The following is a 12,154-nucleotide window of genomic DNA, read 5'->3' on the forward strand; positions in this document are numbered from 1 at the left end:
TGTTATGTTTGCATTTATAATTACTGAATGATTTTTCAATATTTACAAGAAGTGACGTATGTAATTTTGATATACGTAAATATTATGATTTTATAATAATGCTTGTAAAATAATCTTAGTGTTAGTTTGTAATGCATGTTGGGTCTCACAAATTAATTAATGACATAATAGCATGGCTCCAGACATTATGTCACTCAGCCTTCATGTGACTGTCCAGTCATGGGGTCTTTTTCTTTGAGTCAAGCATCCAGTGCCATGTGACCGATTGGGCACGTATAGTTCTACATTTGGTCATAGTCAAAATTCATTTTAAGACAAACAATTGCTTCGATGTGACTATGACATCATCCTGTTATTTCAGAGAGAGAGAAGAGAGAGAGAACCAGAGAGAGAGAGAGAAAGAGAGAAAACATGTTGGTTATATAATTCATTGCATGGATGTGTCCCGATCAGACAATTGCATCGTCCTGATCGTGTCAGTCTTGCCCAAAAAACATTTTTGCCTTGATAATGATGTCATGCATCTTTGCTAGAATGATCTATGGGGTTTTGCTTTTGACCAGAAAAAATAAATTGGTCATTCTGATTCTGGAGATCTTTTTACAAGTTCTCTCTCTCTCTCTCTCTCTCTCTCTCTCTCTCTCTCTCTCTCTCTCTCTCTCTCTCTCTATAAACCTCTCCAACACTCGCCATAGTGTTCATCTCTATAGTACTGAAGAATTCATGCTTTTCGTTATTAATGTTTCTTCAAAGTCCTCATCGATAGAACTGAAGTGAATTTTACGTGATACCTTACCTAAAGCAATGTGTTCATATATGTACGTAGACAAACAATCAAACGAGAAAAAACATATAAAATATGCAAACCCACCAAGAAAACTGTTTAAGAAGATTGCTCTCATGATCATCATACGACTCTTTATGCATTCACCAACTAATGGCTTTACATGGAAATAACGATTCTTCCCTTGTTTTGTATTCTTATCATTATATTTCATGAATATTCTTATACTTTCATTACCCACTTATTCGTCCGCATCTCGAAACTCATATACGAGTCTCTTAGAAATACTTTTTTTATATATGATTCTCCGTCACTAACTGACTTTGCCCTTTTCCGGGAGGTGATTCCCGATGCCTCTTCTTGAACGCAGGATGCGCGTTCGTGTCACTAATGAAAGATCCATTTGCAGCTGTTGAACGAAGCGTTGTACAGGGAAGCGACTGCCTATGGGCTGTTTCAGGGGAAGTACTTCTCTCTGTTTAGTTTTCATGAATTTTTCTTACTGAGGAGATGCAACAGTCGGAAGATTTTATTTATTGTCTCATTTACACAGACACACATTAAAGCACATACAAACGCATACACCTACGCTTATATATATATATATATATATATATATATATATATATATATATATATATATATATATATATATATATACACACTTGTGTATAGTGTATTATTATGTATAAAAATATTGATATTATGTCTTTCTAGAATGTTATGTTTGCATTTATAATCACTGAATGATTTTTTCTATATTTACAAGAAGTGACGTATGTAATTTTGATATGCGTAAAATATTATGATTTTATAATAATGCATGTAAAATAATCTTAGTGTTAGTTTGTAATGTATGTTGGGTCTCACAAGAATTAATGACATAATAGCATGGCTCAGACATTATGTCACTCAGCCTTCATGTGACTGTCCAGTCATGGGGTCTTTTCTTTTGAGTCAAGCATCCAGTGCCATGTGACCGATTGGGCACGTATAGTTCTACATTTGGTCACATAGTCAAAATTCATTTTAAGACAAACAATTGCTTCGAGCCATGTGACTATGACATCATCCTGTTATCTCAGAGAGAGAGTGAGAGAGAGAGAAAGAGAGAGAAAACCACATGTTGGTTATATAATTCATTGCATGGATGTGTCCCGATGGAGACAATTGCATCGTCCTGATCGTGTCAGTCTTGCCCAAAAACATTTTTGCCTTGATAATGATGTCATCCAGCTTTGCTAGAATGATCTATGGGGTTTTGCTTTTGACCAGAAAAAATAAATTTGTCATTCTGATTCTAGAGACCTTTTTACCAGTTATCTCTCTCTCTCTCTCTCTCTCTCTCTCTCTCTATATATATCTCTATATATATATATATATATATATATATATATATATATATATATATATATATATATATATATATATATATATATATATATATATATATATATATATATATATATATATATATATATATATATATATATATATATATATATATATATATATATATATATATATATATATATATATATATATATATATATATATATATATATATATATATATATATATATATATATATATATATATAATATATACATACATATATATATATATATATATATATATATATATATATATATATATATATATTATATATATATATATATATATATATATATATATTAGAATCCAGGTATAATTTTAAAGTAGCATAAATTATTATTCGTGGTCATTTGTGAAAGGTATTGTAAGTTACAATTTATACTATGATAAAATAAGAGTTTTGATAAAATACTTTATACTTTATTGAACTTTGATATAATTTTTATGTTTTGATTACAATTTTGCAGTTTTCAGTTTTTTTGTTTGTATATTATTATTGTGTTTTCAAATTTAGTTAGTTCGCTTTTACATCTAAGTATTTCTTAATGGTTAACGTTTGCTTATTTAATTTTGTTTCATATATAAGTTAAGCATTAATTAAGATTGTGTTTCCAAGTAATAGTAAAATAACTGTAAAGTAATTATGAATCTTGAATTAAAAACAAACTTTTGTATTTAAAGTTCTTACAATAGTGTTTCACTTATTGACCACCAGTGGTAGAAATAACTTTATGACTAAACTACAGTGATAAAGTTTTGTTCCTTCAGTTTTTGTTGAAGTGACTCAAATCGAGGAGGAAAAGTTACAGTTGTTCAATACTTCAATACTTGAGAATGGTTCCCTTTTATTCTAGTATATTTCTTAATTAAATATTGATACCTCACATTGTTGATAAGCTTTCATGGGATCTCTGTTGCCTTTAGGGTATTCAGTGTTTTTTTTTTTTTTTTTTATGAGAGTTTAGGTACCTGGCTGTAAGTGAGGTAAGTTTTGAATTCTATGATTGGTAAGTGTAATAATCGGGTACTTAGAACACTTTGTGGCAAGAGAAATTGGTGCCCAGTCCCGGGAAACAAAACAAAATATCACTCTGGTTTATACTGGAGTGACCACATTGTTGTTTTTGTATTGTAAATTGTTTAGATGAGTAACTTAGAGGAAATGGCTTTCTTCAATGTTCAGGAATTTTTAGCAGCTGCTTCCATTCAAGATTTGTCTGAATCCAACCTTACTAAAGCTCAATGGTTTGCTTTAGTCTTACCCTGTGGCAGTGAAGTGTGTAGTAATATGATTAAGGCACAAGCATTGATGGGCTCTGGTATAGTAGATAAAGAGTTAGGAGAGGCACAAGACTTATTGAGTGTAACATAGGCAAAATATATAAGTATGCAAGAGTAAATGACAGCTAATGTTTAGTCTGAGGTTAAAAAGAAAGAGAAAAGTGATACAGAGGCAGAGCTTAGATGCATAGTTGCAGAAGAAAGCTTGATTAAGTTGAAAGTGCAAACAGAAAAAGAAAGAGAGGAAAGAGAAGAAAACTTGATTAAGCTGAGAATGTGGGCAGAAAAAGAAAGATGACAGGCAGATAAAGAAAGACCGAACAGAGAGCAAAGAGAAAGAAAGAAATAGGAGAAGGAGAAAGAGAAAGAGAAAGAGAGAGAAGAGAGGAAAGAGAGGGAGAACAAGGTAATCAAGAGCCTGTATTTGATGTGGTAAGAGTGCAGAAGTTAATCCCAAAGTTTACAGAAGACGCTCCAGATGAGTTTTTTTATCACTTTGAAAAGTGGCTTCAGGTATGGGATGGCCAGAAGATAAATGATCAGTTTTTTTACATAGGAAAAGGAAGAAGTGCCTATTTAGCCTTATCAGCTGATCAGTGTAAAGATTACAAAATACTGAAACACAATGTGCTACAGGTTTACCAGATGTCCCCTGAATATTATAATGACAGATTCAGGTCTTTAAGAAAGGATGAGAAGATGACTTTCTTGGATTATGTCTACAAAGTGAAAAGATGTTTCAAATGATGGTTAGAGGCTGTTAAAGTTAAATCTATGGATGAACTTGAGGAGTTGGTAGTTTTAGAACAATTTCTTAGAGGAATTCCCAAACACATAAAAGCCTATTTCAGAGAGAGAGAGGTTAAGAAACTGAGTGAAGATTACAATATAATCAGTAATGAAAGGAACTTTAGTGTCAAGTGTAATAATGAAAGGAACCAACAACGCTCAGGTTTTAAGTCTCATCCAAACTACAGGAATAAATTTAGTGGAAATCATCTTAGTGGTATTACCAGTACAATGCAAGGTAATACCCCTCAGCAATCAAATGTTAAATCCTCACCAACCAGTTTCTCAAGACAAATACAGAAGACTTATGTTGTCTGTTTTAAATGTGGGAGAGCAGGACATAGTAGTCGGGAGAGTCATCAGACACAACAACAGGCCAAACCAGTTGGTCAAGAGGTCAAAGGTGACCAGGTGAGACAAACTATGAAGAGCAGTATGGAGAGGATTGAGACTGTTGGGAAGACAGACTAAACAAGGTGAGTGTTTAGCCACCAGTGGAAATGTAACTTCAAGCAGTGAGTGGTTGGTCACCTTGGAGGCTTTTAAGCCATATATCTATGAAGGTATGCTGGCAACTCATGGAGGGAGTGTGCAGGTACCAGTCAAGGTATTATGTGATATGGGGACTAACCACAGTGTGGTAGTTCGTGGTGCTCACCCACAGTTGGAGAAGAATCTCACAGGAGATTCAGTTATTTTGAACGGTATAGGAGGAGAAGAGGTAACTCCTGTATGCTGTTTGCACCTGTCCTGTGAATTGGTGACAGGAAATGTTTATTTTGCTGTAAAGGCTCACTAGCTGTTGAAGGTGTACATGTTTTGTTGGGTAATGAAGTTGGTGGTATACCCTTTGTTCCTTGTCCTATAGTGACAGACAAACCATGAAGATTAGTCCTATGGTAGATTTGGAGAAGAATAAACACCACCTGTCTCCAAGTTGTGTTACAACCAGGAATATGAAGAGAACTACTCCTCCAAATGAAGAAATTGAGGACTTACACACACAAGAAGGATCAACTGAAGGATCTTTGAGCTTAGAAGAGCTGTTCCAGGAAAGTGATGTTTCCCCAGGGCTAACGACGAAAAGATTTCCCAAGAAGAAAAAGAACCTTTTGTTCTTGAAGAGACTCAGATTAGTCAGTGTTCCTGAAGATAGTAGTGAAACTACAGTAGCTGAATTAGTCCTCTAAGAGGAGAGATTTGAATCCCATCCACTACAGTCACCAATCAGCTACTTGAAGGGAGGCCTTGCTGATTAATCATTCAATAAGGCTAAAGGGAGGTGGAGATTGCAGATACCTAGTTTTTCTTGGGGTTCAACGGGTTAGAGACCGACGAGGAGAGGAGAGTTCAGAACTGTGTCCTTCAAGGGAGAGTACGTCTCCCCTCGCTTCCTCTCGCTTCAGTGTTCCCCATATAGACTGAGTCAAGAGTGATTCATTTTCTATCATTGTAACTTGTTAATTTTGTACTGATCTTTATAATACTAAGTACTAATTAAAGTGAAGAAATTACAGATCTTGTCTCTATACGCCTTTCTGAGAGATATCAATTCTTAAAAATAATAAATATACAAAGATATACATCATCCGCAAGCATCTGAAGTTTCTCAGAAAGAAACCAAGGTAAGAAGAAAGACTAAAATCCATACAAACATACAACAAAGAACATAAAAAAGGAGTAAACTCAGCAAATGGGCAGCTAAAGTGGATCAGAAGACAGAGACAGAACAAACGAACATTAACGAAATTATCAATTTTTAATTTTTAAGTTACAGTGAAACGAAATTCTGAACAAATAGATTTTTCTACGACGACGAATAAAATATATCAGAAAAATAAATACTCCAGCGAACAAAACTTATATGCAGGAATAGCAGCTACAAGGGAACATCAGTGTGAATAACTTAACTGTTTTAATTGCGTCCCGAAGCAAAAACATTTTGAACTGTTACCGTCAATAAATTGAGCGTTTGCGACATTGCAAAAACAGCGCACAGACTTTCAACAAGATTCCAAAGGCAGAAAACCACAGCGGAAAAACAACGCAGACAGTGAGATTTTTTACGCGGATCCGACGGGGAAACACTCATCGCGGAAGGCACAACATTTAGCGATATCACGATATCAGTAAAACAACCCAGTAAGTTGGCGATAACTGAAATTACTGTCCGCTCTCTCTCTTAATAAATAAGGAAGATATATATATTTTTTTGCATCTTGCTATAAGATTGAAAATTAAGAAAACTCTCTAGTGAATAGAATTCTTTTTATGTAAATACCAGCATTACTCTCTATGATAATTGTTAGTGAAATAATTTAGATAGGGAGTAGTTAATTTTTTCCTCGTTTGAGTGATAATTATTTGAGAAGTTATATATAATTTTGTACTTAATGGTAGATTTTTATGATATGATGCTTGTTCTATATAAAATTTATTTTATGTGAAAAAGGTTTTTAATTGTACTTGAACTCAATAGAATTTAATTTTTGTGTATTAATTTGACAAATTGATGCAATTTTGGTACAATATAACGAAAATTTTTATAGAAGTTGATGTACTCTGAGTGAATAATTTTTTTGTGTGTGGACATGCAACGAGTGTTTGAAGAATTACTGAACACTGTTAGACATTCACATTACGATTTAAGACCGTCGACAATTAGAAGTCGAATTTCAAGACTAAATTCCCACTCTGCTGTAGTGCAAGGAAACACTAACAATAATAACACAAATAACCAGAACCAAAATAGTGTTACTCATTCTAATACTAATAACAATAATAATAATAGTAACAATACTAATAATACTAATAATACTCGCACCTTACAATTTTTTTATGAATCGACGGCCGTCTTTATACCACACGCTTCTGTGGACTGGTGGATGATTCCAATCTGACAAAGCAGACTCGAATCCTTTTATACTGTAAATCATTGGCACAGCAGATGCAGACAGTCGTATAATTCAGGGAATAACAGGGTGAAAGAGCTAAAATAAATGAAGCCTTGTTGCTGGTCAGCTCAGAACATGAGGCGCACATAAAACTTTGAATTCCCTGATTTTTAGCAAACTTAACTTATGTACAATTTAAAGAAATTTGTTTTATTACTCTGGGAACCAGTAAATAAGACTGACGGTTTTATATAACCTAACTAGATTTCTTAACCCACAATATAAAACAATTGCTAATTTGTACATAAGCGTGGAGATACAATAAGAAAATAACCGAAGACTTAATGAAGACAGGTATTACTATAGGAGACAACAAGGATCAGTTTGAGGCTAGTGCCCATAGCAGTTGAGCTACGACATGTATTAAATTACGTGTCATTGGAACCATATATAATATTCTCGAAAGAAGAGGAAAAGCTTTCCAGAAAAATAAAACTTGATCCCAAGAAAGCAAGCCTTCAAACATTGAAGACAATGAGAAGAAATCAAAGGAAGAGATAAATCTATCAAGGAATTCATTAGGAACAGCAGAAAGCACAAAGAGAAAGTCAAATAATAATCCTAATTTTAAAATGAATAATAGAATTCTATGATAATTCCAGACAAATGAAATAGACCAAATACCTTCCAAGGAAATATGCCCAAAATACTAAAGAAAATGGAATCAGATCAAAGGAAGAAACAATCCTAACAAGAGAGTGGATCACACAAACCTTATAGATATGGTCAAAACTCAAACACAAACACTTCAACCCAAGTGAATATTCCCGCTCAAGGGGCAGACCAAGACAGCCTGTGAAAACTGCGAATTATACAAATCATTTTACAAATGAGTGTAGAAAACCTAGAATCTGCACGGTTTGTAAGAAAGTAGGACATTTAACAAAGAATTGCTGGTTTAAAACACAAGAAGGAAATGAAGAAATAGTTGAATTAAGTAGTAACCGCTCAACATCAAATAAGTCTTCAAATCAATGATAATTTATCCTACAAGAATACCACAGAAGAGTCCCTTCAAGAAGATAAATTAAAGTAGAAGAATTAGCAAAAGGAGAAGTGAAGGTTCATCCACTATCCATATTAAGTAAAGAAGTTGTATTTTCCATGGATGAAGAAGAAATAGTAGAAGGATTTACCTATCGTTAAAATTCCAATACAGAATAAATTATGTACTGTCATATGGATTCAGGTGTGCTATAGCATAATTGATAAACATTAACAAATTATAGGCGTTAAGAACCGCTAATTCAGGGTCAAAGCAAAATAATAAAAGGAGTAGCGGGTAAACAGATTAAGTTTGGAAATGTGAACTTAAAAGAAATAGATCTTTCGTCACATAAAGCTATTTGAAAGTTTTATAGTTCTAGAAAGACAGATTCTTTCCCGCACGGGTGTTGTTCTCATAAATTAATGAAATGTGGAATTATATACTGGTGCCGAAGGAAGAATTAACCTTACGCAAGATAATAAAAGAGCGTATGTACAGCAGAAGAAAAAGTTCACCCAATCTGATCAATTTGTGCAGGGCAACTTCAACAAGCGAGAAAGACATACAGAAAATAATATCATCAAGAAGAACAATCAGTCATTTAAATGATTATAAAAATGCATGAAAAAACTTCATACTTTATTTACAATAAGACACAGTCAGGCATTGTTGGCTGGGTTATGATGAATAGGCAACCTCCGTACGATGAGTGACGAACGAAAGGTGATACACATGCCTAATGCGAACCTTCGATGTTTTATCCAGCCCCAGTTATCTGAAGTTACCAAATATAAAATAAATAATCTACGTAACTATGAAGGGCAGCATTACAGTGTTAAAACAAATAACTGATATTCGCAAATGAAATTAAACATCAGGACAAGGAAATACTTATGAAATTAAATAAAACACTTTTCTATTAACAGAGTCATTCAATAGTCCCAAAAGGATATTAATTTTCTCCGTACCCACAAAACTTAAATTACGTGAGCAAGGAAAAACATTACGAACACCGAAGAATGAAATTCACTGAACTTAAAGAACACCTTCACAAATTACGGAATAACATCCACTTTAAACCACAGATTTCTAGGACAAACTATGATAGGTTGTGAACACGGGAAAAAGAATCGATTTCGAATCAAATAATTATTAGGCAAACGAAATATTCTTTAATGCTAATTTTAATCCCCTGCAAAAAACTGTATCTAATTCTTTGGGAGACGTACCTCAAATTATGCACCATTCCCATTAATCTGCTGACGGATGATACTGCTGACGAGGAAGACGTAACGATGTCTGGTAATAGCAGAGATGTTACGAAGTATGTGGCTGACCTCCCATGCAGAGGCATGCGCTGAAATGGACTTACATAGCCATAAGATGTCGACAAGGAACTGTATAAACTCTCAATTCCATTTGTTAAACAATCCGGCTTAACATGGGCACTCAAATATAATCCAGAGAGGAAGTGGTAGGGCCTGAAGTCAATAGCTAACTGCCCTTTTGTCTGCTGCTCGTAACCGACGTCTATGCTGCTGCCGTCTGTGGTATAGGGATCTACGAGCAGTTATTGTGCTTAAACAATTAAACAACTGAGGCCTCATATGATAGGTATTTTGTCTCCCAAAGATAAATTTAATATATTTACATAATTATTACTAATAACACAACCTATCATAGGCAGCCTCAAGAAAATATAATTAGAACAACATATATACAATAAAAAGAAGAACAAACCACCATGAATAAAGATCATTAAAGAGATAATTGTCTGCTTCCCTTATTTACAAAAAATCCTGGTACAAAAGAACAGTATACTAAAGTTGAATATGGAAATTCTGTATCAAGAAAAAATGTTATACATTCTTTTTATACATTCCAGGGAGGGGATTCAATTTCAACTTTATGGAAATTGAATAAGTAAACAAAAAACTACTCAAGTATTTGTTTTTTGTATTCCTAAAACCTTGACCTTTTTAGTCCTCTAAAATTCTTCTAGTTCTCTCTTCACTAAGGAGAGCAGCTTTCCTCTTAGGACGAACACCATTTTTAGTTACAGCATGATCAGCTGCAGGACAAGCAACATTCAACTTTAATGCCCTTTTACTGTGTTCAGACAGTTCATTTACCATTAATAAAGGGATCAAGGTCGATGAATGACGTTTAACCAACTCTTTCGTTTTCCCTTTGAAAACTAATGCCCCTGTTACTTCTCCATTCACATTTGTTGTAATTTCTTTAACAATTGCCATGGGGTAATTAGTAGGTTTGGTGTGGGTTTCTTTAATAAGTACAATGTCTCCAATTTGCAAAGATTTATGACTGACTGGCTTATATCGGTTCTTAACGTTAACAGCCTGAGTAACTAAATTACTTAGAAATTCATTATTGTAAACCTCAATCAAACGAGTTCTAACTTTTCTAAGTTTATGATAACTATCTTGAATCAACTGGACAGGATCATGCCTTGGTAACCATTCAGGATCTATATCTGGGAAAGCTTGTAATTCTGGAATAATATTAATAGATAGCAAGTCATAACCATGAATCAAAGTCTCAGGTGTAATTGGGTCAGGTATAACATCCCCACTATCATCCCTCAATACTTCCTTAAAAGCTATGGGGCGACGATTTACCATATGAACCGTCTGGCAAATTATATACTCAAAATCCCGAAAATCTAGGACATCATTTCGAATAGCCCCATACACTAGTCTCTTTGTGAGCTTGACACAGCTCTCGACCATCGATCCCAACTGACTACAACCCTTAAAATGCTGATCAAATTTCAATGGATGCACCCCATTCTCTTCAAAGTACAGTTGTGTCTCTGGATCCTTGATATAATCAGTTATGATATTAGCAGCAGCAGTGAGCTGACTACCAAGATCACTCATACAAAACTGAGGAATTCCAAATTCAAAAGCATGTAATTGAAAAGCTCTCAAAAATTCCTTGACAGACAAATCAATACAAAGTTTTAGATTGATGGCACGACTCCACATGCAAGTAAAACAAAGAAGCCAAACTTTTACCTTTTGCCCATTCAATCTAACAAAATATGGACCTATGTAGTCCATATAAATATAACTAAAGGGTATGTTGGGTGGATCCAACCTGAAATCACGATAAGGACTCTGATTTAGCTTCACTGTTCTCTCATTAAATCTCCTGCAAGAAGTACACCCTTTCAATGTTTTCTTTACCACAGAGAAGCAATGGGGAATCCAAAATTTCTTGCGAAGTTCAGACAACAGCGAATAACAACCTGCATGTGAGAATTGTTTATGCAAATCCAAAATTATCAGAGATGTTAAGTGGCTATTCTTAGGCAAGAGAATTGGAAAATTACAATGCTTGCCATCTTTCCATCTACCAAATTTACTTTTTACTCTCAGAATGTCTTGACTATCCAGATATATATTAAGTTGCTTGACAAGATTAGGAATATCTTTAACTCTAGGATTTTCTTTATCAAAAAACTCAAAAATGTCTGAGAAATGAATTTGTTGCTCTCTCCTAAGAATGTGCTTAATTGACTCACTTTGGACATCATTCTCTGAAGAACTTACATGTTTGTACTTTAATTCATTTTTAGATTTCAACTTTGATTTCAACCTGTTTACAAAGGTCAGTACATACCTATATATCTTGACTACCCGTTGAAAGCTTGAATAATTACCCAAGGGAACAAGGTGTTCTAATTGATCATAGGATATGTTCACATTCAAGTTACATTGAAAAGAATCAGAGCTAGAGCCTGATTCAGCCAAAGGATTTGGAATAGTTACTGTTAAAATATCTCCCTTACTCATTTCAATCTCACTCTCATCATACAGGAAGCTTGGCCCCGAAAAGTAATTTGTTCTAGATAGGGTCTTAAACGACAGGGGTCTAGTTATGCAATCTGCAGGATTCTCAATACCAGATACAAAACTAAATGTCACAGGAAAGATTTCG

The 12,154-nt window shown here is 34.0% G+C and overlaps 1 protein-coding gene across 1 annotated transcript; it reads right to left on the reverse strand.

Moving 5' to 3' along the window:
* Window positions 1-8,849: 8,849 nt before the first annotated feature.
* Window positions 8,850-11,593, reverse strand: LOC136851145 (uncharacterized). Its single transcript, XM_067125108.1, has 2 exons — window positions 9,421-11,593; window positions 8,850-8,966 (listed from the first exon to the last, which is right to left on the reverse strand). The coding sequence occupies exon 1, from the start codon at window positions 11,272-11,274 to the stop codon at window positions 10,171-10,173; it is 1,104 nt and encodes a 367-aa protein (XP_066981209.1). The 5' UTR covers window positions 11,275-11,593; the 3' UTR covers window positions 8,850-8,966; window positions 9,421-10,170.
* Between the last annotated feature and the right edge of the window lie 561 nt (window positions 11,594-12,154).

This window comes from Macrobrachium rosenbergii, chromosome 23 (genome assembly GCF_040412425.1).
Source record: "Macrobrachium rosenbergii isolate ZJJX-2024 chromosome 23, ASM4041242v1, whole genome shotgun sequence".
NCBI classification, from domain to species: Eukaryota; Metazoa; Arthropoda; class Malacostraca; order Decapoda; family Palaemonidae; genus Macrobrachium; species Macrobrachium rosenbergii.

Bases quoted from the DNA above. Each gene is read 5' to 3' on its own strand.
- LOC136851145 (XM_067125108.1), bottom strand. From the start codon at position 11,274: ATGGACTACATAGGTCCATATTTTGTTAGATTGAATGGGCAAAAGGTA.